The 24947-nt window shown below is 46.6% G+C and overlaps 1 protein-coding gene across 8 annotated transcripts in view; it reads right to left on the minus strand.

The window, feature by feature from the left end:
- The window catches only part of LOC135227178 (zinc finger protein 18-like), a 33426-nt gene extending 18088 nt beyond the window's left edge, over nt 1-15338 (minus strand). The window contains exons 1-5 of one of the 8 annotated variants that reach the window (XM_064271789.1): nt 15293-15324; nt 7225-7293; nt 3679-4165; nt 2815-3004; nt 2297-2388 (exon numbers count right to left, since the gene is read on the minus strand). In XM_064271789.1, the coding sequence (XP_064127859.1) occupies nt 2297-2388; nt 2815-3004; nt 3679-4068 (672 nt within the window). In that variant the 5' untranslated portion in view covers nt 4069-4165; nt 7225-7293; nt 15293-15324. The other 7 variants (XM_064271787.1, XM_064271785.1, XM_064271788.1 and 4 more) reach the window with 7 other exon arrangements.
- Between the last annotated feature and the right edge of the window lie 9609 nt (nt 15339-24947).

Here is a 24947-nt window from a genome sequence, read left to right on the forward strand (position 1 = left end):
GCCACATTAGGTTATGTGGGCAGCTCATGTCTGAAGGGGAGATGAGAAGGCAGAGAGGGATAAAGGCTGGCTGGATGGACACGGGAATACAGGGTGGACATGAGGAGTGTGCTGTCTCATTAAGGGGAGAGCAACTAGGAGTACGTAGCAAGGTATGTATAAGTTTCCGTACGAGAGACTGACTTGATTTGTGAACTTTCGCTTAAAGCACAATAAAAAAAATAATAGAATTAGAAAAAAAAAAAAAAAAAAAGACGGGAGCAAAACATAGAAGACAACGGTTTTCAGACACTGCAACCCAAAACAGTGATCCCTGAAAGTGAGGAAACAAATGAGGTGAGCCCAACAACTGCCCCATCTGAGTGCCTGGAGATAAGTGTCCAGACAGCAGCTCAGGGAGAAGGAACCCAAGAGAAGCCCAGCAGTCTCCCTACGCTGGGCAGAAGGAGTTGAAAGTCTGAGGAGGTCAAGGTAGGTACACTTAGCAGGGCAAAGACCAGAGAGGAGAGAGCTGCACAGAGAGACAGCTCAGGAGATCAGCAGAGGGTCCCCTCAAGTATTCAGCTGAATACTGAGCACCACAAATGTGTGAGGAAACTACCTGAGCCCAGAGAGGAACCACCCACAAGAAGCAGAATGAACAACCCCAGAGCTCGCACAGGGCTGGAAATACTTCATACTGCCACCAGCCAGAGTGAAAAGATTTGTACATCAAGGAGCACCAGGTAGAGTACTCAGAAGGGCATTGCCTCAGTAATAGGGAGAAACTAGCCCTAGACTAAAAGATTCTCTGATGCCATATAACAAACTGTGCCCAAGTAACGTAACTCATGCCAAAGCAAAGCTCAAGAACACTGATACGAATAGAAAAGTACCCAATACCCAAAACAGTAAAATTCACAAATGTCTGACATCCAATCAGAGATTGAAGGGCATACAAAGAAGCAGGATAACACAGTTCATAATAAAGACATTAATCCATCAATCAAAACTGACCCAGGTGATAGAATTAGTAGACAAGGACGATCATCTAGATATTATAACTATGTTCCATGTGCTTAAGAAGCTGCAGGGGAGATTGAACATGTTAAGCAGAGACACGAAAGATATAATAACGCCCCAACTCAAACATCCAGAGAAGAAAAATATAATGTATGAAGTGAAAATTACAATGGATGGGATTATCAAAGATTAGTGAATTTGAAGACATAAAAACAGAAACTATCCAAACACAGAACAGAGCATCAGCTGTGAGACAACTTCAAGCTATCTCATATATGCACACATTATACACATTCCACACATATTATTCTGGGAGTACCCAAAGGAGAGGAGAGGGAAGGTAAAGAGAAGAAAAAAAAAGTTGAAGAAATAACGGCCAAAAATCTGTAGAAACGGTAAACCCACAAATCCAAGCTCAACGAACCCAAACAGAAGACACGTGTACATGAAGAAATGATGTCAAGGCACATCAGAATAAAACTACTTAAAACTAGAGAGAAAATATTGAAAGAGGCAAGGAAAAATAATACATTATTTGCAGACCAAAGTTAAGACTACATATGGCATGATTCCATCTTAAGTAAAATTCTAGAAAATGCAAACTAATCTGTGGTGACATAAAACAGATCAGTAGTTGCCTCAGGAGAAGGAAGGGTGGAGAAGGACAGGAGAGAGCGAGCAAATACAAATGTGCAAGAGGAAACATTTGTGGGTGACGGCTATGCTTATCATCTTGATTGTAGTCATGGTTTCATGAGTGTATACACGGGCCAAAACCCACCAAATTGTACACTTTTAATATACACAGTTTATTGTATGCCAATTATACCTCCGTGAAGTTGAGAAGAAAAAAAAATCATGTGTCCCATGTTCGGTGTAACCATTCCAAATTTCAAACTGATTCCTGTGTCAGTTGTCTAGACTGGAAAAAGAAATACAGTAGATCCTTAGTACAGCTGAAAGATAATGAAAGCGGAGAGATGACTATTTGTGGTGTAGAGACAAGATTTGTCTCTTCACAGCTCTTTCTACCTTCTGCCAGGGCCCAGATTCCACCATTCAAGACGACAATTAGAACACTGTACCTTGAATGAACCTGAGACAAATACTGAAACCGAAGTATCTTTTCTGTGTATTATTCTTGTTATCCTAGAAAAATATCTATTCTTCTTAATATATCTGCTCCTCTTCTCCACTCCACTTCTGAGCATGCTTCCCCTTTCAGTCCTCCTGACTATTGGTACGTGCTCAAAGCCTGCTTCAGGACCAAGAGAAGCAGAGGAACCCAGCTCACCTGAGATGATGCTTGGAGAAGTGAGGCTCCAAGGTCCTGGTCTCTGACAAGTCTTTCCTCAGGTCGGGCAAGAAGCTGGGAGGCAGCCATCACTGAAGTGAGAAACAGGAGATTTAAGAACCTAGATGTCCTCGTCAGCCACTCTCAAGAGGGTACTGATAAAAAAACAAAAAAAAACTTAACAAATTAGAACTGAAACCTGTTCCTTCATCCATAATTTTAAGATTGTTTTACATTATAACAAAGTTCAACTCCCTCCAACGTTCCAAACAGTCTCACCCAAATTTTCTCCCACCCCTTTGCTCAGATCCATAATCCAAATGGTCTAGCACAGTCACATAGTGGTATAAAATTCAGACTTTAAGTCTCCAAATCGGGGTGATTCATGGAGGTCTACCCTGTTTCCAGCTTACACGGGACACCTCAATCTAAGCATATCATTTTCAACTCACACAATCACAGCCCCTAATTTTCTCCAAGAGCACACACCACCACCATGAATAATACCTGGCCCTCACCTAGCTCTTGCTCAGCGTCAGATTCCTCTTTCACAATGTGGTTTGGTTGCTCAGCAGGCTCTGAGGCTGAATTCTGAAGTCCCAGCTCCTGAAGCACCACGTCATGACGGGACTCAGCCTCCCCCACCTGGCAGCTTGGAGATTCCGTCTTCTCTGAGAAGATTTCCTGTCCTAGAACTTGGATGCTGATCTAGAGACCATATATTACTAGTTACTGAAGGATCCAGAGTCAGGATTTCTGAAAGACATGAAGCTAACCTTCTACAACAGATTTTAAGACAGTACTTAGGGACATGGAATGGGGAAGGAGAAGGCCAGCTTTTATTTGTCGTCCAGCAGGAACCAGTCAAGCACAAACCGAGATATCCCAAGAAAGGTCAAATACTAAGGCTGAACCAGGCCTGGAAAAGCTTTAAGACAGGCCCCTAATATTGTGGTTTTATTGGACAGTCTCCACCAACTAAAACTCTTATGAATAAACTCAAACATTCTAGTGTAAAGATGGAATGGGATGGGAGATTTTATCTTCAATCCCTAATACTAAAAAGTGTTGAGAGTCACACACACCAAAAAATCCAACACCAAGCCCACTGTCATTGAGTCAGTTCTGACTCATGGAGACTCCATGTGTTATGGAGTAGAGCTGCTCCATAGGGTTTTCTTAGCTGTAATCTTTATGAAAGCAGATCGTTAGACCCTTCTTCCATGGTACCACTGGGTGGGTTTGAACCGCCAGCCTTTACGTCAGCAGTTGAGCACAAACCGTTTGCACTACCCAGGGACCTGCGAATCACACAGCCCTAGAAGCAGGTGAGGGATGGGGACGCCCCAGTGACAGCCCAGATCTCAATACCCTGTGCTTACCCACTGCCACAGTCTCCGGGGGTCTCCCTTCAAGCTCTCCACCAGGGTCACTGCCTCCTCTCCGCTGCCTGGGCACTGTTTCCGCACCCACGTCTGGATCTCCCCGGGCAGGATGGTCAGGAACTGCTCCAACATGAGGAGCTCCAGGATCTGCTCCTTGGTGTGAACCTCTGGCTGCAGCCACTGGAAACACAGCTTCCGAAGCTGTCTCAGGGTCTCCTGGGGCCCAGACATCACCTGGTACCGAAACTGCCTAAAAAGCTGCCGGGCAGTTTCAGGGCCGGAGACACCTCCTTGAGGGGCAGCATCTGGCCCAGGGAATGGGGGGTCCTCAGCCTTTGCCAGTGGTGGCAGCAGGACCAGGGGCTGCCCCAGGTCAACTGGCATCATCAGGCTTGGCAAGTTCTTTCACTTTAGGAGAAGTGCTCCTGGGATGGAATGGCTCTCTGGGGAGAAGCAGGTCTTGGCAGAGCCTCTCGCAGGGACACTAAAGAGGAAATGAGATCGAGCGCTACTCAGAGGAGAAAGACCCATTTTCAGATACAGTAAATTCACATGCCTCCCACCCCAGAAGCCTTGGAGTCAACCATGGATCTTTTGAAACTGCTCGATGAATTAAGAAAAACAAAAAAAATTTGATATTGAGTGGACTCTACCTCATTTGACCCTGTGTGTGTCAGAGTACAGCTGTGCTCTACTGGTTATTCAGAGGTAGGTCTCCAGGCCTTTCTTTCAGACACCTCTTGGTATACTCGAACTTCTAACCTTTCAGTTAACAGACAAGCACATTCACTGTGTGCACCACCCAGGGCTCAATGGATACACTCTTCTGTTTTGAAAGAATATAAACATGCAGCCACAGACCAATCGACTGATCCCACATCTAAACTGCCACCATCGCCCTGCCCACTTTATAATGTTTTCTCTTGGTCTTCACACGTCCAGACCAAGTAGAAGAATGTCACTCACCTCATAAAGCATTTTCACTCTGGGCTTCCAGGTAAACAGCTTTGCTGCACCTAACACTTCTGTATCCACATCTATCTACAGACTGAAAAGTAAAGCTGGAAGAAGCCACCAGCGCCTTAGAAATAAAGCCCTGCGTTGAAATGATCAGATGCTTCCATAATAACGACGAGCTTGAAGAGAACAAAACAGCTCTCCCCCAAAAGGTACAATGAAATTTCCAAGTGACCTCTTTTGAGTGCCATGTTGAAACCTGGTCTGTTTGCGAAGTTATGGAAAACCTGCCACCTTCGGCTCAAAGGATGTTCACAACAAATACTGCTACCTAACACTTCTATTACCTTGAACTAAGAAATCACTATTTTATGTCTAATGCTACCATAATTTCAAAGACAGCAACTATGACAGAACTAAGAGAAATACTAAATGGCAAATTTATGATATTTTTTACAGGGGCATGCACTATTTCCAGTTAATTTTCTTAACTGTATTCCTAATACTGTTTTGGATTATTGTAGATCCTTAAAAGTTAAGAAGGAGCCAACTCTGATATAAATACAAGATCATCATTAATCCATAATATTAACCACAATGATCAAAATATATATGCCTGCTGACGTTTTAATGAGAGTCACTTGAGTATCTGGCTTAATCAGAGATTAGGGTAATACTGTAGCTTTTAATAGCTGCTTTTTTTCCTTGAGTTATAAGACCCAATCTCCTCATACCCACCACTTCGCCCAAACAATTCATTCTAAATTAGGAAGTCATTTAGAAACTGAAAAATAAATAAGAAAGCAAGCTCTTTCAAGGATGAAAAAAAAGGTAAAAAGGATTCATCCACTATGACATGTTTTCCTTATGGATCTTCAAAACCAGTGTTGTCAAGTCGATTCTGACTCATAGGAACCCTACAGGACAGAGTAGAACTGCCCAATAGGGTTCCCAAGGAGCCGCTGCTGGATTCCAACTGCCGACCTTTTTTTTGGTTAGAAGCCATAGCTCATCATAGCTCTTAAACACTGTGCCCCCAAGGCTCCTTACGGACATCAGTATATTTATTTTTTGTTTAAAAGGAAACCCACACATTTCATTCATATATTTACGCAGCACCCAGTGGGCTAGTGTGACATACATTAAATGCTCAACAAATATTTGTTGGGAATTCAGCTTCTGGTCATAGCAGAGTAACTGTTATTACAGACAAGCCCACCCACTGCAAACAGCTAGAAAACTGGAGAAAACATAAGGAACAGTTTTTAGGCATTGGACAATCGGCAGGGGAGAGTGCAATCCCTGCAGGAACGGACTCATGAGTGAGCCCCACAGTCATCCTAGCTGTCTGCTTGGGGACAATTTTCCAAGCACTGTGCACAGAGCTCACACAGCACACAGTTGAGGAGGCAGAGATCAGACTTCAGAGCTGCTGAAGTGGCTGGAATCTGAAGGATAAGACCCTGGAGAGGAGGGAGCTATGGCAGTGGGGTGGCAGTCTGTGTGGGGTTTCACCAAGAGTGAAATTACTCAATATGATTCAGGGCATATATGAAAAGCCAACACCCAACGTGATACTTAATGAAGAAAGACTGAAAGCTTTCCCCTTGAAATCAGGAACAAGACAAGGGTGCTTGCTCTCACCACTTGTATTCCATATTGTATTAGAAGTCCTAGTCAGAGCAATAAGACAAGAAATAAAATGTATAGATTGGAAAAGAAGTAAAATTATCTCTATTCCCAGATTACATGAACTTATATACTGAAATTTCCAGAGAGTCCACAAGAAAACTTCTAGAGCTAATAGAGGAATATAGCGAAATTGCAGGGTACAAAGTCAACAAACAAAAATCAGTTGGGTTTCTATATACAACGAACGTGAGATCTGAAACGGAAATTAGGGAATCCACTCCATTTACAACACCATCTAAGAGAATATCTGGGAAAATCTAACCAGGGACGTGAAGGACTCGTACACTAAAAATTATATAACACTGCTGAATCAGACCAAAGAAGACATAAATAAATGGAAAGATGTTCCATGTTCATGGATTGGAAGACTTAATATTGTTAAGATGTCAATACTACCCTAAGTGCTCTACAGAGTCAATGCAATCCCAATCAAAATTCCAATAGCTTCTTTACAGAAATGGAAAAACCAATCCTCAACTTTACATGGAAGTGGAAGAAGCCCTGAATAGCTAAAGCAATGCTGAAAGACAGAAGAACAAAGTACAAGGACTCATACTTCCTGATTTTAAAACAAACTATACAGCTACAGTAATCAAAACAGCCTGGTACTGGCATAACAACAGACACACAGACCAAGCAAATAGAACTGAGAGTCCAGAAAGAAACACACAAATCTATGGTTAACTGGTTTTTTATAAGGGTGCTATGTCCATTCAATGGGGTAACAAGGGCCTCTTCAACAAATACAGAGAGGTACAACTAAAAAGACAATAAAAAAGAAACAAAACAAAACCAGGTGCCCTCGAGTGGATTCCAACTCATAGTGATCCTATAGGGCAGAGCAGAACTGCCATAGGGTTTCCAAGGAGTGACTGGTAGAGTTGAACTCCTTACCTTTTGGTTAGCAGCCGAGCTCTTAACCACGGTGTCATCAGGGCATCACAAATAGCCAATAAAGGAATACTAAAAAAAAACAAAACTCAATAACCCAAAAGGCGATAGGAAAGGAGATAGAAATAAACAAAACAAAGATCAAAGGCAAGGCCAGACATACCAATAACAAAAGTATAAATGGACAGAACACTCCAAATTCAAGGCAGAGACGGTCAGATTTTAAAAAGCAAGACCCACCTATACACTGTCCGCAGGAGACATATTTTAAATATAAAGACAGGAAAGTGTGAAAATAAAAGGATGGAAAAAAATATTCCGTTCAAACGGCAGGCATGGGACACTTGGCATGGCTACGTTAGTATCTGACAAAGTAGACCTGAAGACAAAGAGAGAAATAAAGAGCGACATTTCAGTACGAGAAGTGGGTCAATTAATCAAAATTAAGGTTACCCCAAATGTATATTTGTTATACTTATTATAACAAATTAACGTAAATTTAAAAATGTATACCTAGATATGTACGTATATATATATGTGTGTGTGTGTATATACACACACACACACATATATATACATGGAGCCCTGGTGGTGAAGTGGCTGAGAGCTACGGCTGCTAACGAATCCACCAGCTGCTCCTTGGAAACTCTATGGGGCAGTTCTACTCTGTCCTACAGGGTCGCTATGAGTCGGAATTGACTCGACAGCAACAGGTTTGGGTTTTTTTGGGGAGGGGGTTATATATATATATACACATACCTACTATGTTTTTTTTTTTTTTTTACTATGTATCAGCCCCATAGTATGCTCTGTTCATGATATTCTAATCCTAACCATCACTCTGCAAAGGAAGTATAAGTTTACAAGTCAGGAAACTCAAACTCACTATTGGTAGCCAGATTCAAACCCAGGAAGTTCTAAAGCCTGTGCTTAAGGACAGCTGCCAACGTGTGGGCATTCGTGGGGGCGTTTTGGGGTTATCCCAAACAGCTGGGGGAGCTACTGGCACTTAGTGCCCCCCAGGCCAGGGCTGCTCAGGTCCAGCAAGGTGCAGGGCAAGGCCGCCCACTGCACTCTGCACCCTCCGCCAACAAATGCCAACAGCACCCTGATTGAACCCCACTGTAACACAGCTTCACCCCGCTCCACCGCAGCTTCACCCCGCCTTCAGTTCACCATCCTTGCAAGCTGCCATCTCTAATCACAGTTTGCTCTAAGCCACCACCCTTGCAAGCCGCAGCCTCCAACCATGATTTATATTTGGTGCCAGATCTCTGCACATGTGCAGGTCTAGAGAATCGCATCCTTACCTGACCCGAAACCTAAGCTTCACCAGAGGAGAAGATATTCTCTGGCACACAGCGCCACCCGAGCCCCTCCGCAAAGCGAGAAGTCCCACAAGGCAGACTTCCTAAAGATGACTCAGGATGACTCAGCACCCGGATCTCCAAATTTGGGCACAGGACAGCTCCGGGTGTAGGGTTTCCAGTGCCAATCCCTGCCCCCTATGGGCTTAAGGACATAAAACGTCCCCAATTCCCTAAGACAGGGAGTGTTTGGTCTTTTGGCCGCTAAACCTGTTGCCCCTTGTCTGTAATAAAAAAAAAAAAAAGTACAGACTAAATTGCCACCTTCTGTTTCCCTTGCAATTGGCGTCCATCTTATTTCAATCGGCTGACAGGACAGGATAAGAACCCAAGGAATTTGGTTACAAATTCTGGCAAGTCCAACAGGACCTGCAGATTCCAAAACCTGGGTGGTGATATTCAGACCCCTGCAAGCCCTTAAGGTGTGCCCCAATCTTGTTCGACTGGTAAGGAGTCTTGGGTGGCCACTGTGATCCCCACTCCAGGACAAGGTCCACCAGGTCCACACCTCTTGCTCAGAAACAGATACTGGACAGGAGAGGGTTCCAGTCTCTCCCCTAAATTAAGGTAAGCGCACTCAACCAGGTTGTTCCACTGGTCTTGGGGGTTTGAGTCCCAAGACTAGGCAAGAAGAGGGTGGCAAAAGCAGTCTTAAGGCCAGACCCCGAGGGTTCGAGTCCCATTACAAATAGAGGGAAGCAGGGATTGTGGCCCCTGGGACCCATCCTCGCCTAGTTGGAGTCCCTCGCCCCATTGGTAACCTGAGGGCTAGAGTCCCTCTGAGAGTTGGAGTCCCGCTGAGTCCATCTCTGGTCACCCTATTGGTAACTTGAGGGTATTAAGTTCCTCAGGGGTCGCCCCATCTATAACAGTCTTTTGGAATACTCTTTCTGCTCTCTATCCTTTATTTTCCTTCTCTTTCTTCTCCAAGTGGAGAAGGGTGGCTTTCCACCCCAAGGTAAACTGTAACCCCAAGAGTTATCAACTTTGGCAGTAGGCTTGGGTTAGGAATTGTGGTAACCAAAAACCTAGTAGTGGTCAATAATCAGGTAATTGCTATTTTGGGAAGATTCAAATCCTGGCAGGTCTACGGAGTGGTCCATGGTAGATAGGACTATACCCCTGCCTTCTGGTGGGCATCCCTCTGGGTTCAGGGGACGTCCTTCTGGTGGGCATTCCTCTGGATCTGAGGCAGGGACAGAAGGCTGGACAGCGTCAAGACCAGAATAACAGATAATAATAATGATCGGAGACTCTACCCAGTGGGTAATGTTACAAGACAACTGACATATGCAGCCCGTGATGCACAAAAAAATACATATCTCTCGCAAGTTGTTTTTCAGGATCCCACATAGGGGTGGCATCCTGCGTATCCCTCTTGTAAGCTGTTTTTCAGGACTCCACCATAAGGAGTGCTGTTACAAGATAATCCACATCCTGGACTCTGACGCATGAAGTTCCACGTATCTTCCCTACAAGCTGCTTTCCAAAGATGAACAGCGTCAGCCGATCCCTGGGGCACGCGCAGCGAGAATGAGTGTGACCTCACCGTCTTGTCATGTGGCCACTGAGACTGCACAGTGGTGACGTGACATTGTCCAAACTGACTCCACCTTGGATTCCAGATGCACATACACCTAACATCTTAACCCCTCTAATCCTCAGAAAGCCCCACCTTTTCCCAAAAAGCACTGAATAAAACATGAGATCCTCCCCACCCACAACCCCTTAGAAACTCCAGGAAAACCTCCGTTCGGAGAGAGACTGGAGGCTAGCATAGGCAGAAGCCCCTCTCCGTCCCTCCCTCTTGAGCCTGTTTTTTTTTCTGTCACTACTAAACCTTTGTTTGTGTGGAACCTCTGAGCCTCTCCTGGTCATTCTTGGTCAGTGGAAAGCAAGAACCTGAACAGGACTTGGTCCCAAGCTGGGAAGCCTTGCCCTGCAAAAGTTTCAGGGGACGTACTTCTGGTGGGCATCCCTTCTGCATTAGGGGGATGTCCTTCTGGTGGCCGCCCCTTTGGGTTGAGGGGATGTCCTTTTGTCTGAGTGCATTCTTTGTCTTCATTCAAGTGTACAGGAGTAAGAAGGTGGGTGACAGTAAAAGCATTCCGGAGTGTTCACCCTCAGGGTGTATTCTGGAAAACTGGGATAAATTCGGCTATGATTCTAAGAAAAGAAAAAGTCCACCACACTGCCACCAGTGCTAGTGGCAGATGACCCTTTCAATCCCAGCAGCGTGTGAGGCTCTCCTCCCGGACTTGTGCCAGGCGGAGGAGGGGCAGCTGGGGCAAGAAGGAGCCGGCTGTCCAGAGGGAGCAAGAAGCACACTCCTGCCCCGCTTCTGGGCGACCATTATTTCCTGGAGCTGAGGGGAAGGAGTGGAGAATGGAACAGAAAATCAGGGCTGTCCAAATGGCCAGGGGATGTTCCCTTGCCGTCACCCCATACAAGGGGCAGGATAGCCTATCGGGGGACAATGTGGCCCAGGGTGCCAGAGAGCCAGGACAGAGCCAACAGGGAGGGCCGGCCCCTGGCCAGTATCCCCATCGCCAAACTCAAGCAGCAGGCGGGTGCCTGGTTCAGATTAACTGGAAGAATTATACCCCAGGATATTGCAAGAACCTGAAGAAAATGTATGAACTGTTTACTACCATCTCTAACTCTATTGATCCCACATGCGCTGACTGTCAATCTCTCTTAAGCACCCTCCTCTTCCCAGAGGAGAGGTGGATGGTTCTAGACAAGGCCCGAGAGGAAGCCCAGAGATGACATGACGCTCAGCCAACTGGAGTTGCAGTTGATGATGTCTTTCCCCTTCGAGACCCCCACTGGGATCACAATCACACAGCAGAGTACGGTATGCTCACCCGTTATCAGGAATGTCTCTTAGTGGGCCTTAAAAATGGAGTATCTGAACCCTTAAAATGCATTAAGGTATGTGAAATTTAACAGCATAAAGATGAGCTACCTGGCTCCATGGCGCAAAGGATAGTACATTGGACTTCTAGACACAGGCATTCAAAGGTTGTGGGTTCGAGTTCCACTACAGTCGCCAAGGTGAGGATCCTTCAGCTTTCCTTGAACAGATTTACAGAGGCTTTAGACAATACACTCATCAGGATCCAGGATACCTAGTCTAGTGACATTCAAGGCCTGTAACAACAGGGAAGACAAAGGCAGAAAGTGCCAGACTGCCATAACAGCAGCAATACAGGATAGGCCCCCTGAGAAGAGAACCTGTGGGCCCTAGCGGGGCCTGACCCCAGCCCGCACTGGGAAAGAACCAGTGTGCATATTGTAAGAAGGAGGGCCACTGGAGAACAGAATGTCCCAAGAAAAAGAGCGGGCAACGAGTAACTCAAATGTTAGCCCTCACTCTGGAGGAAGACTCTGACTAGGGTGGACTGGTGGCAGGATCTCCACCTGAATCTCTGGTTACAATGAATGTGGAGGAAAATTTACTCATTTTTCCAGCCATGCCTCTCCCACTCTGCCATGGGATACCCCATCTACCATGCCTGTACCCAGATGGTGGACCTGGCCTATGCCAGCTGCCCAGACCTCCCTATAAGTGATCTGAAGGTTGGAGTCCCTCCGTAGTCGCCCCGTCAAGGGTTCCAGTCCCTCCGTGGTAGCTGCACAGAGGGTGGCCAACGAAGGGCTGGCTACGCAGCCGTCAGCCGCACCAACGTCCTCGAAAGCAAACGCTCTCCCAAATGAAACCTCGGTCCAAAAAACTAAGCTGGTTGCAGTCATCCAGGCTCTGCAGCTGGCCAAGTCCAAGCAGATGACCATTTTTGACCATTTACACAGACTCAAAGTACGTATTCTGTTTCACATGGATATGGGGCTTTGTGGAAGCAGAGGAGGCCTTTGAATTCGGCCGGTAAAGAAATCAAACACGGCCAACAGATTTTTCAGCTCCTTGAGGCGGTGTTCTACCTGCTGCTCTGCTTGCGGTATACTGCAAGGGACATCAGCAAGAAGATACAGCAGAGGCCCAGGGCAACCGAAGTGCCAACTCAAAGGCCAAGCGGGCGACAAGAACAATGACTCCAGTAATAGCGGCTGCCCTCTTTCCACACCCTAGCTTTGCCACGAGCCATAGAAGACCGTGGTTACAGTGACAATGGCAGCTCCAGAAAAAAGACTCTGTACAATTTTTTTACAAGGGATGGGACGTATCCTAAAGTACCCGCACGAGGGCACTCAATGTGGTATGACTAGGTGTGATTAGGTAAAGAGAAACCTCTTCAACCAGAAATATACAGGCTATTTTCAGAGATGGTGCTGGACAATGTGTCGCCTGGCTGAAAAACAAGACCTTCTCAGCAGCACCAGAGGGGACTGAGTACCAAGAATATGTTCACGGAGAAGACTGGGAGACAGATTCACTGAGATGCCCCAGGCTCCACATAATTGCAGGTATCTCCTGATGTTTGTAGACACCTTTTCCAATTGGGTCGAAGCATTCCCCTGCAGAACTGACAAGGCCACAGAAGTTGCCAAAAGACTGCTGGATGACATCATCCCCAGGTGTGGCCTTCCCCAAACCACCAGGAGTGAACAATATCAAGGGTCTGAGTCCTTCTGTGACCTGCTCCATCAAGGGTTCAAGTCCCTCTGTGGTCTGCTCAGGTCACAGATTGTGGCTTGACAACTAGGGATTAAGTGGCATCTTTGCAGTGCCCGCAGACCCCCGCCCAGTGGAAAAGAAGAAAGAGTGAACCAGACTATTGAAGCCCATCTGGCCAAACTTTGCCAGAAGACCTAATCAACATGAGTTAAGGCCCTTCCCTTGGCTCTATTCAGGATTAGGGTTGCACCTCAAACCAAACTTAAAGATAAGCCCTTTTGAGCTTATGTATGGGCATCCTCTCCTCTGTAACTTCTGGGAGGGCTTAAATACCTTGAGTCCTGAAAACACCCTGGAGACTAAGAACATACACAAGCAAGGCTAGCTTGCTATTGAACAATATTTGTATCCTGTGGCGGGGTGCTTGATTCTCTTTACGGGTACAGGACATAGCAGACTCTTCCACAACCTGAAGTCTCGCCCCATATCACCACCTGGAACACAGCAGACCTGGCAAGGAAAATGGAAGGGACCTTTTGAGGTATTAATGTCAACCCACCACTGCAGTCAAGATCGCTGGAAAGGGAGCATGGACCCACCACTCTCACATGAAACCAGCTCCTACTCCGGATACAGACTAACAAATCCTGCAAACAGTAAGAATTGGCAGGACAATATAACTGGGAGACTCAGGCTTTAGAGGATTTAAAGTGATCATTTCAGAAGAAACAGGCAATGCAGACAATTACAATTGTGCCAGTTGACTGTCATCCCCTGGGGACTGTGTGGGTTGTTTGCCTCACTGGTAGTTATTTTCTAGCTCTGGCTTTGTATGACTTGGTGCTTGTTCATGAGCTCTCCCTTTTGGAGACCTGAGGGTTCAAGTCCCTCCACGGTAAACAGCTACGCAAGTTCAGTCAAGGCCCAAGGTCACAGGATATCTGGGATATAGTAAAGGCTGCAATCCAGAGCTTAACATGGTTCTTTCCCCTTTTCTAGGACCCTTGGTCACGGTTGTCCTGCTACTTGTATTTGGACCTTGTCCAACCTTTTAGTAAAGTTTGTGTCTTCCAGGCTCCAGAAGTTTCACCTGCAGGTGATGTTACCATAGGGATATTACCCATCTCCCCCGAGCAGGTTCCAGCCAGACCCCAGGCCTGTGCCAGCACCCCTAGCCAGCATGAAGAAGCTACAAAAGATGACACCACAAGCCCTAGATCCCTTTTAAAAACAGGAACCTGTTACGGGGGGACTGAAACCCCGATCTGCCGTGGCTTTCCCCTCACCTTCATTCACGGCCCTTGCAAGCCTCGGACCCTAACCACGATTTGCTGGAAGCCCACCGCCCTTGGACGCCACAGCCTCTAACCATGGTAGGTAGTTGGCGCCTGACCTTGGCGCATACGCAGATCTGGGGAGTCACGTCCTTGCCTGACCCCAGACCTGAGTATCACTGGGGGGGAGTTATTCTCCGGCACACAGCACCACTCAAGCCCCTTTGCGAAGGGAGAGGTCCCACAACACTGCTTCCTATGAAAAGTGACTCAGCATGACTGGGCACCGCCACCTCCAAATTTGGGCATGAGCGGGCTTGCGGTGTAGAGTTTCAAGCGCCAATCCCTGTCCCCTGGGGACTCCGAGACAAGAAAAGTCCCCGAGCCCTGGCGCTGGGAGTGCACGGTCTCTCAGCTGCTAGGCCCCACTTGCTCCTCATCCGCGCAGACAACTGATACTTTGTTTCCCTGCCACTGGCGTCTGTCTGCTCTCCACGGGCTAATGACAGGAGACGGAGGCGAGGAACTCAATTCCGCGGCCAGAGCGACTCCGGGCGCCGTCCCGGCCGCGCCCTCCTCCCCACGCTCGTCCCCAGCCCGCGCGGAAGGCGCCAGGAGGCAGCCCGCCTTCGTCTCCACGGCGGACACCGAGCCAGGGACGCCCCCGCGGGCCCACGGGCTCCGAACCGCAGACCCCGCGCGGGGCCCCGGCGCCCACTCGCAGCGCCGCCCCCGCTCGCCGAGCTCCCCGCGCGCGCACGAGCCGCTCCCACGGGCCCGGGGACTCGGAGGAGAAGCGGGCGGCGCCAGGCCCGACCCGCGGCGGCCCGCCTGCCCTGCCCGCGGGCGCTCACCTCGGCCCGCGGAGCCGCTCCGGGCGCACTTCCGGGAGACGCGGCGGCTGCGTGCGGCGCTCCCGGCGGCGGGGCGGGGCGGGGCGGGGCCGTCGGGGCGGGGCGGAGGCTCCGATTGGCCCCCGGAGCCGTCCGTCCTGCCGGGTCACCGCCCCACGGGTCCATCTGGAGGCCGCCAGGAGGCGCTGTTGTTGACGCTGTTCTCCATGCATCCCCCTAAGCGAGCGTTCCCTGAAGCTTAGTGGTTCGTTCCGTGCTCACCAGACAGACACTTACTGAGCTCCTACTGTGTGCCCCGCCTTCATCGGTCACTTCGTGTGCTGTGGTGGCTGCGGTGGGAACCCACCAGCATCCGCGGTGGCAGTCGCTTCTGTAAAGACTACAGCCTTGGCAACACTATGGGGCGGTTCTCCTCTGTCCTGTGGCGTCGTTATGAGTCCCAACCGACTCGACGGCAGTGGGTTTGGGTTTTGGTTTAATTGTTGTGATGAGTCAGGTGTGGGAGCACAGGATTAAGGCAAGGAGGTAGAAGAAAAAGCTGAACAGATTCCTTCATAACAGAATAAAAGGGGGAAGAAGCAGAGTTCAGAAAAATGAAATTCTTATGTCCAAGGAAGAGTTGCAGCTGAGCTGGTGAAAGAGGAAAATAGGAGAGGAAACAGCAGAACGGAGTGGCTTGAGCTGGAGGGGGTGACACCGAGGAAGCGCATCGTGGAACCTTGAAATACACCATTGTCTCAAGACGAGGATTCAGTACTTTTTTAAAAGTTTTTATAAGTTTCCTTTTTGTTGATTGTTGCCTTGTAATCAAATAAGTGCAGATGTCAGTGGGTGTTAAAGGGATCCAGGCCAAATGAGCTTGGGAAGCTCTGGATTAAATGAATATAAGCAGGTTTTTTGTTTCGGAATAGCTTGAGCCTTTAAGAAGGGTCATTTTACGGAGAACTTGGCCATTGCACCTTCCTAATAGCCCACCTTAGCTTCCACCACTCCAACATCTTAGGAAACTGATTTTTTTCTGAATGCCTTTCAGGAAATGCTACCCTAGACACATTCTTCTCCTGAGAAGGGAACACAGTTACACTTCATGGATCGAGGTTGGGGCGGGGGCTTCCTCTGAAAATGAGTCATTTCTGTTCTCTGCAAAGCCACGCGAATCCCGAAGCCCAGAAGCCTAACTGCAGGGTGGATGATTTCCCCTTCTCCTAAATTGTTCCTGCTTCACTCTCAGACTGGCAGAACCTAAGAGGCAGTACATTCCTTATAGTTCCATCGTTTCCACATTCAACTAGTAAATGTAAAAGCAGTGTCAGAACAAATTGTAATCTTATCAGTACATGTGACAAATTTTTAAGAAAGCCAAGCTATACATTTTAATTCTCTGCAAACAAAATGGCTTTTCATTTCTCAAGGGTGTTGGAAATTAAGCGTTGCGTATATTTTAATCTTTACTGAAGCACATCCTTTCTTCTTACAATGAAACTCAGAGAAATAGAGGCTTATATGGCTTCCCTTGTGGCCAGAACCTGCGGTAACACTGAGTCGGTTGGGGATTTAGCCACAGGTGACCACCGGGTAACAAATGACATCTGTCTGCATGCAAAGTAGAGTGGCTGCCAGGGTTCTGTCTGAGGTCTGTCTAGCTCTGGCACTGCCCTCAGAGATGGTGCCAGAGGACCGGGAACTTTTCATCACACTTATCCCAGTACTACCCGCAGTCTACCCCAGTGCAGCAGAGTTAGGCAGGGTCATGTTATGAGACCACTCCAGGAGAGGGGGCCGTTATTTCCCCATCAACTTGTGTAACAGATGACATTCACATATACAACATGCTTCCATAGACACACCTAAATTTAACAAAACCTAAAACAGTTCTGTGGAGAAGCAAACACAATTTAAAAAAAAAGTTGCTATGGAGTCAGTTCTAACACAGGGCGATCCACGGATGTCAGAGTAGAATTGTGCTCCAGTGGCTGATTTTTCCAAAGTAGGTCCTCTAGTCTTTCTGCTAGGGTGCCTCTGGGTGGACTTGAAACTCCAGCCTTTCAGTTAGCAGCCAAGTGCATTAGTCTGTAAATACAATAGCACTCTGAGTTTGCTGTATTATGAAAGCATTTTATAAGCATGTAAGTAAATTGCCCACTGAAAATTCTTTCAAAGTTTTCATTTTAAAGGGAAAAGAAATATGGCCTATCTTTTTTTTTTAGTGTATTGAATTTTATCTTTGTACTGAGACTTGAGGTTTTTTTTTTAATTTTTTTGTGCTTTAAGTGAAAGTTTACAAATCAAGTCAGTGTCTCACACAAAAACTTATATACACACCTTGCTACATACTCCCAATTGCTCTCCCCCAATAAGACAGCTGGCTCCCTCCCTCCACTCTCTCTTTTCCTGTCCATTTCGCCAGCATCTAACCCCCTCTACCCTCTCATTTCCCCTCCAGGCAGGAGATGCCAACATGAGACTTGAGTTTTTATATATCTTCTTAACCACAGATTGGCAAGTAAATATGTACCACTTTGTGTATATAACATTTCGTTAAAACTGCAATATATAGGATTTTTAACATAGCAACTGGCTAAAACCTACATACTACAGCTTACTTTACCAAACAGAAAACTGACCCTTTCTGCCTAAAGCAGAGCTGTTCAATAGAGCTTTGATGATGGTGAAAGCGTTCCCTATCTGTGCCGTCTAATAGGGTAGGCATCAGCCACATGTTGACTGTTGAGCACACGAAAGGTAGCTAATGAGACACAGAAAATGAATTTTTTAATTTTATACTTTTAAATAGTTTAAATTTAAATAGACACACGTGGCTCGTGGTTGCCATATTAGATAGTCCAAGTCTAAAGCATCTGGGTACTGCAACATAAGACCAAAAACAATGGGTAAGGACTTACTTTACAGGGATGTTTGCTAAAGAGAATGTCAGGTAACTTTTGCACAAAGACCAGCCTCTCATCCTGCCAGTAGTGGTGAATTTAAGGCCTTTCCCCAACATGTTTTGCAGCCGTTAAAGGCCATTGTTTCCAACTTCTCTAATTACTTCTCCCACTGACCTTGCTCCTGGTTCTTATCTCTGGGATCTTTCTCACCGGTCAATCCTGGAGCCTGCAGCTGCCTGCCTGAGAGAAGTTGCTGTATCAGCCTTACTGTTGGAACTGCCTATAAATCTGCCCGGGCTCAGTGGTCCCACCCCCACCAACTCATACGCCTTTTATGCCAGTCAGCCCTGGGAGGAACCAATGTATTTCGTCAGCAGCTTTTGCCCTCTTTATCACTCTCATTAAAGGGCTTTGGATGGCACAAACTGATTATGAACCTAAAGGCTGGCAGTTAAAATCAATCCAACGGTGCTATGGAAGAAAGACCTGGCAATCTGTTTCCATGATTATAGCCAAGACAACCCTATGGAACAGTTCTACTCTGTAACACATAGGATTGCCATGTGTTGGAATGAACTCGATGGCAATGGGTTTGATTACTCTCACTCGACTGATTCAGATTCTCGGTCATGAGTGGGAGAAGGGAGGTGGCATCAAAGCTACTGCACACTGGGATTGTGTCCTGTTTGTGGGCGTAATCCCTCTACTGCACACTGGGATTGTGTCCTGTTTGTGGGCGTAATCCCCCTACTGCACACTGGGATTGTGTCCTGTTTGTGGGCGTAATCCTCCTACTGCACACTGGGATTGTGTCCTGTTTGTGGGCGTAATCCCCCTACTGCACACTGGGATTGTGTCCTGTTTGTGGGCGTAATCCCCCTACTGCACACTGGGATTGTGTCCTGTTTGTGGGCGTAATCCCCCTACTGCACACTGGGATTGTGTCCTGTTTGTGGGCGTAATCCCCCTACTGCACACTGGGATTGTGTCCTGTTTGTGGGCGTAATCCCCCTACTGCACACTGGGATTGTGTCCTGTTTGTGGGCGTAATCCCCCTACTGCACACTGGGATTGTGTCCTGTTTGTGGGCGTAATCCCCCTACTGCACACTGGGATTGTGTCCGGTTTGTGGGCGTAATCCCCCTACTGCACACTGGGATTGTGTCCTGTTTGTGGGCGTAATCCCTCTACTGCACACTGGGATTGTGTCCTGTTTGTGGGCGTAATCCCTCTACTGCACACTGGGATTGTGTCCTGTTTGTGGGCGTAATCCCTCTACTGCACACTGGGATTGTGTCCTGTTTGTGGGCGTAATCCCCCTACTGCACACTGGGATTGTGTCCTGTTTGTGGGCGTAATCCCTCTACTGCACACTGGGATTGTGTCCTGTTTGTGGGCGTAATCCCCCTACTGCACACTGGGATTGTGTCCTGTTTGTGGGCGTAATCCCTCTACTGCACACTGGGATTGTGTCCTGTTTGTGGGCGTAATCCCTCTACTGCACACTGGGATTGTGTCCTGTTTGTGGGCGTAATCCCTCTACTGCACACTGGGATTGTGTCCTGTTTGTGGGCGTAATCCCCCTACTGCACACTGGGATTGTGTCCTGTTTGTGGGTGTAATCCCTCTACTGCACACTGGGATTGTGTCCTGTTTGTGGGCATAATCCCCCTACTGCACACTGGGATTGTGTCCTGTTTGTGGGCGTAATCCCTCTACTGCACACTGGGATTGTGTCCTGTTTGTGGGCGTAATCCTTCTACTGCACACTGGGATTGTGTCCTGTTTGTGGGCGTAATCCCTCTACTGCACACTGGGATTGTGTCCTGTTTGTGGGCGTAATCCCTCTACTGCACACTGGGATTGTGTCCGGTTTGTGGGCATAACCCCTCATGGAAAAGGAGAAGTGTTGAGAACCACTCATCTGGGGCTTCCTGACCCTCTTGCCTCCCTGGAAGACACTGTCCTTCTGCCAGTGCAATCCTTGTGACGCTGTAGGCTCCCAACTATGTCTTTATCTGAAATAGCCCTTCTCTAGTCTCTTTACCTATTTATGGCTCTTGTTAATTAAAAACACATCTGCAAAGGCATCTTATATTATAAACCTTTCCCTGACTTATCCCACTTGACTGCGATCACTTTACTCTTCAACAGCCTGCAATACATAGACCCAGCATTTTTTCCTGGATTAACGAGCACTTTTGCCTATATTTCTTTGTAAATTCTCTGAAGTCGTCACTCGAGCCTTTTCCACAAATACAAACCCTACTTCCCCAGTTAAACTGCAAACTCCACAAGCAAGGACTCTGGCTTTAAGTGTTTACATTTCTGCAAAAACTAATATAGCTCTCTGTTTGCTGAGAGTCTGAGTGCAGAGGATGTGGGGGAGGGAGGGAGGCCAACGGCATCCATTCATTCCTTGGTGTCTGTATTTCTGTTTAAAATCAGGTGTTTACCTGCCACTGCAATAAGTGAGTTGCCTGTGAAGGTTCAGTGGGCTTGACATTCTAACTCAGCGCTTTCGAAAGGAAGGTGATGACATGCATACACAGCCACACACCCTGTCATCAGACCATTAACTATCAGCAGACTGGATTGTTCAGGATGAGTTTAAGCTTCTAAACAATTCCTTTTCCACATGTAGAGTTCATTTTGGCCGAAGCAGAAAAATACTGATTATAAAGGGAAAATTCACAGTTGAGAGAGTAACCTCCAAAAACTATTATTGAAGTAGTCCTGGGTTTCTGCTGACAGCCAACAAAACCAGATTTAGCCTTCCATGCCTTCCACCTTAAACATCTAGAAAATCAGGCAAACCATGAAAGACACCAGTTTTCAGATCTTGTCCTAAAGTGCGAGACTGTGATATGTGAAAGAAAGGAAAAAGCAGGTGAGCTTTCATCGCACAAGCTTACCCTATGGAAGCAAACGCTAACTCCAGTTCAGTGAGCAGGAACCCAAGCAGAGCCCCAAGGCCTTGCTGAGTTGCGGAGACAGGGATCAGAGTTCATGGAGGCCACACTGGCTAGAGTTTGCAGGGCAGAATACCCAAGAGGGAGAGCTGCACAGAGAAGGAGCTCCAGAGGTCTACAGAGGCGTATCCTTAAGACTTGGCCAAGGCCTACTCTGCACATAAGTGAAAAGAAACGACCTAATGCTGGAAACCACCGCCAGAGTGAACACTTCTCAGAGATCACACAGAGCTGGGAATAGTTTGTGTTCCCACTAGCCAAAGTATAAAAAACTAAAAAAACAGGAGGAATCAAAGAGAATTCTCAAAAGAATATCAACTTAGTATACTGAGAGGCTAAATTGGACTGAGACTAAAAGCTGTTCTCAACCCACCCTAACAAAGCTTAAATGCAAGCTTCCAAATGATCCATTGATTTAAAAAAATTAACTTCTAAAGGAGAAAGATTTTCATTGAAGTTCCAGAGAAACTACTGTTAGGGATTGAATTTTGTCCCATTCTTGTGAAAACACTAGACTGCTACTCCACTAGAAATTATAACAAAGACTTTTAATGAGTGAAAAGAAAAATAAGATCATTTCACAAAATGGAGACTCACACTGGCACTCAAACAAGAGGCAGTGTGTGTTCTGGTGTGCAGGGAGGGCAGTGAGGTATTTATCAGGCAAAACAAGCACAGGCAAAATGGTTTCACATCAAAGCGGTGCGAGAGAAGGAAGGAAAAATTTACAAGGGGTTGTCAAACTACAAACTTTCCTAGTATCGGTTTCTAGCCTAACATCAATCTCTTATTTCCCAATACAAACTGACTAAAGCAGTCTTTCTAAAGCAAGCTCTGTAAACATTCCTGATGGAGGTATTTATCGGCTGATCGCAGGCTGGTGGTTCAGTCCTGGAGGATCCACCAGCGGCTCCTTGGAAGCCCTATAGGGCATCTCTGCTCTGTCCTGTAGGGTCACTGTAAGTCAGAATCAACTCGACGGCAAAGGGTCCAGGCAAAGCACCGGGTATGTCCGCACATCAACGCATTTAATCCCCATAAAAACACTATGAGATCGCAAAACCCAGTACTTTTTAAGAGATATCTTCGTTAACCAAAACATAACATACACAAGCTTTGGAAGCTTAACTGATGAGGAAGTAGAAGGCTATGATCATCTGCTCATTAAAATTTTTCCCTTTGCACTAATCTTTACATTTAATATTGTTTTAATAATCAGCTATTTTAAGGGAAACTTTTTGTTGTACTTTAGATGAAGGTTTACAGAACAAACTAGTTTCTCATTAAACAGGCAACACACGTATTATGACGTTGGTTAACAACCCCGGGACATATCAACACTCTCCCTTCTCAACCTTGGGTTCCCTAATACCAGCATTCCTGTCCCCTCCTGCCTTCTAGAGCTTGCCCCTGCACTGGTGTGCCCCTTAAGTTTTGTTTTGTTTTATGGGCATATCCAATCTTTGGCTGAAGGGTGAACCTGAGTGATTTCATTACTGAACTAAAAGGGTGTTTGGGGGCACCACTCTCAGGGTTTCTCCAGTCTCTGTCAGGCCAGCAAGCTGGTTATTTCTTTATGCGGTATAAATTTGTTCTATATTTTTCTCCAGCTCTGTCTAGGACCCTCTGTTGTGACCCCTGTCAGAGCAGTCAGTGGTGGTAGCCGGGCACCATCTAGTTGTACTGGACTCACTCTGGTGGAGATTGTGGTAGTTGTGGTCCATTAGTCCTTTGGACAAATCTTTCCCTTGTATCTTTAGTTTTCTTCATTCTTCCTTGCTCCCAAAGGGGTGAGACCAGTACAGTATCCTAGATGCCTGCTCACAGACTTTTAAAATCCCAGATGCTAACCACCAAAGTAGAATGTAGTACACTTTCTTTATAAACTATGTTATGCCAATTGAGCTAGATGTTCCCCAAGACCATGGTCCCCACAGCCCTCAGCCCAGCAATTCAGTCCCTCAGGGAGTTTGGATGTGTCTATGGAGCTTCCGTGACCTTGCCTTGTACAGATTGTGCTGGCTTCCCCAGTATTGTGTACTGTCTTACCCTTCACCAAAGTTACCACTTATCTATTGTCTATTTAGTGTTTTTCCATCCCCACCCTTCCCCTCTGTCATAACCATCAAAAATTGTTTCTTTTGCTGTGTAAACCTTTTCATAAGTTTTTACAGTAATGGTCTCATATAATATTTGTCCTTTTATGATTATTTCACTCAGCATAATGCCCTCCAGATTCATCCATGTTATGAGATGCTTCACAGGTTCGTTGTTGTTCTTTATCGTTGCGTAATACTCCATTGTGTGTATGTACCACAGTTTGTTTATCCATTCATCTGTTGATGGGCATTGAGGTTAGTTCCATCTTTTTGCTGTTGTGAACAATGCTGCAGTGAACGTGGGTGTGCATGTCTATTCGTGTGATGACTCATTTCTCTAGGATATATTCCTAGAAGTGGGATTGCTGGATCATATGGTATTTCTATTTCTAGCTTTCTAAGGAAGTGTTAGAGATATTTGGGAGAGACAAAGTTAACAAGTGTAATTTAAAGACGGTTTTCGGTGCAAATTTTTTTTTTTTAATCAATTAGCCAACTAGCAGTTGAAAGAGCATCCCTTTATGTTGACTGTTTATCTGATGGCTTTGTCTGTTTAGGAAATCTTTGATTTGGGGTAATACAGCTCTTTCAGGCTTTGCATTTGATGTTTCTAAGAGGCATGCAGACGCCTGCAGGGCTGCTTCAAAGGCTGGAAGAAAATGTGGATCCCATGCTCTAGTGTACAGTTAAATAGGCGTGTAACCCATAGGTGGCTTAAGGTCCACGGTGGGAAGCATTTGGGCTTTCTGAATCACTGTCAGCAGACAGGTGCAGACCCTGACATCACTGGAGAAAGGAGAGTTCTAGAGGAACAGGTTCTGTGAGACAAGTCTTGCAAATCAAGTGTTTGACAGATGGTCACTGCATCATCCACCCCTGGAGCCATGTCTTGTCTGCCTGGGTGCATGAGCCAAAGGGCACTAAGACTGGCTGTTTGCAGAGATTTCATGCCTCCTCACTCTTCCTATTCGCATTCTTTCTCCTCAGGGGCAGCTGACTGTGACCAATGACATGCGGAATTTACAGAACGCCCTGTACCTAGTCACGGTGCCAGAGCCCTGGGCCAGTCGAGCCTAGGCCTCCATGGCGTGACTGGCAGCCTGGTTTTTCAACCTCCTCAACCTAATCAAAGAGCTGGAGGCCTGGACAGGTGACTCTGCATTGCCCTCCACCATGTGGCTGACAGGCTTCTTCAACCCCAAGACATTCCTGACTGCCATCATGCAGTCCATGGCCCACAAGAGTAAGTAACCACTAGACCAGATGTCCCTGCAGTGTGATGTGACAAAGAACAGAGAAGAATTCAGGAGCCCACTTTGGGCACGGGCATATGTCCACGGCCTCCTCATGGAAGGCACGCACTGGGAAACACAGCTGAATCCTCAGATAAGCCAAAGGGAATCATCTCATGAGATGATTAAATACATATTGTCTCATATAGAGTGTGATGACTAAAGCGATGCCCCCAAATCTTTTTTACCTACATAAGCTTTCTTTCCTCGAGGCCATCAAACCATTTTCATGCAGTCAGGTGTGGTACAAAGCCTGAGTAGAGTGCAGTGATTAAAAGCAAAGGCTCTAGATCCAGACTGGCTGGGTCTGATACCCAGTACCACATTTATTAACTCTGTGACCTTGGATAAAGTTTTACCTCTCCAGGTATTCATTTATTCAACTGTGGAATGGGAAAATAGAG

The sequence above is a fragment of the Loxodonta africana genome, chromosome 18, assembly GCF_030014295.1.
Source record: "Loxodonta africana isolate mLoxAfr1 chromosome 18, mLoxAfr1.hap2, whole genome shotgun sequence".
NCBI lineage: Eukaryota > Metazoa > Chordata > Mammalia > Proboscidea > Elephantidae > Loxodonta > Loxodonta africana.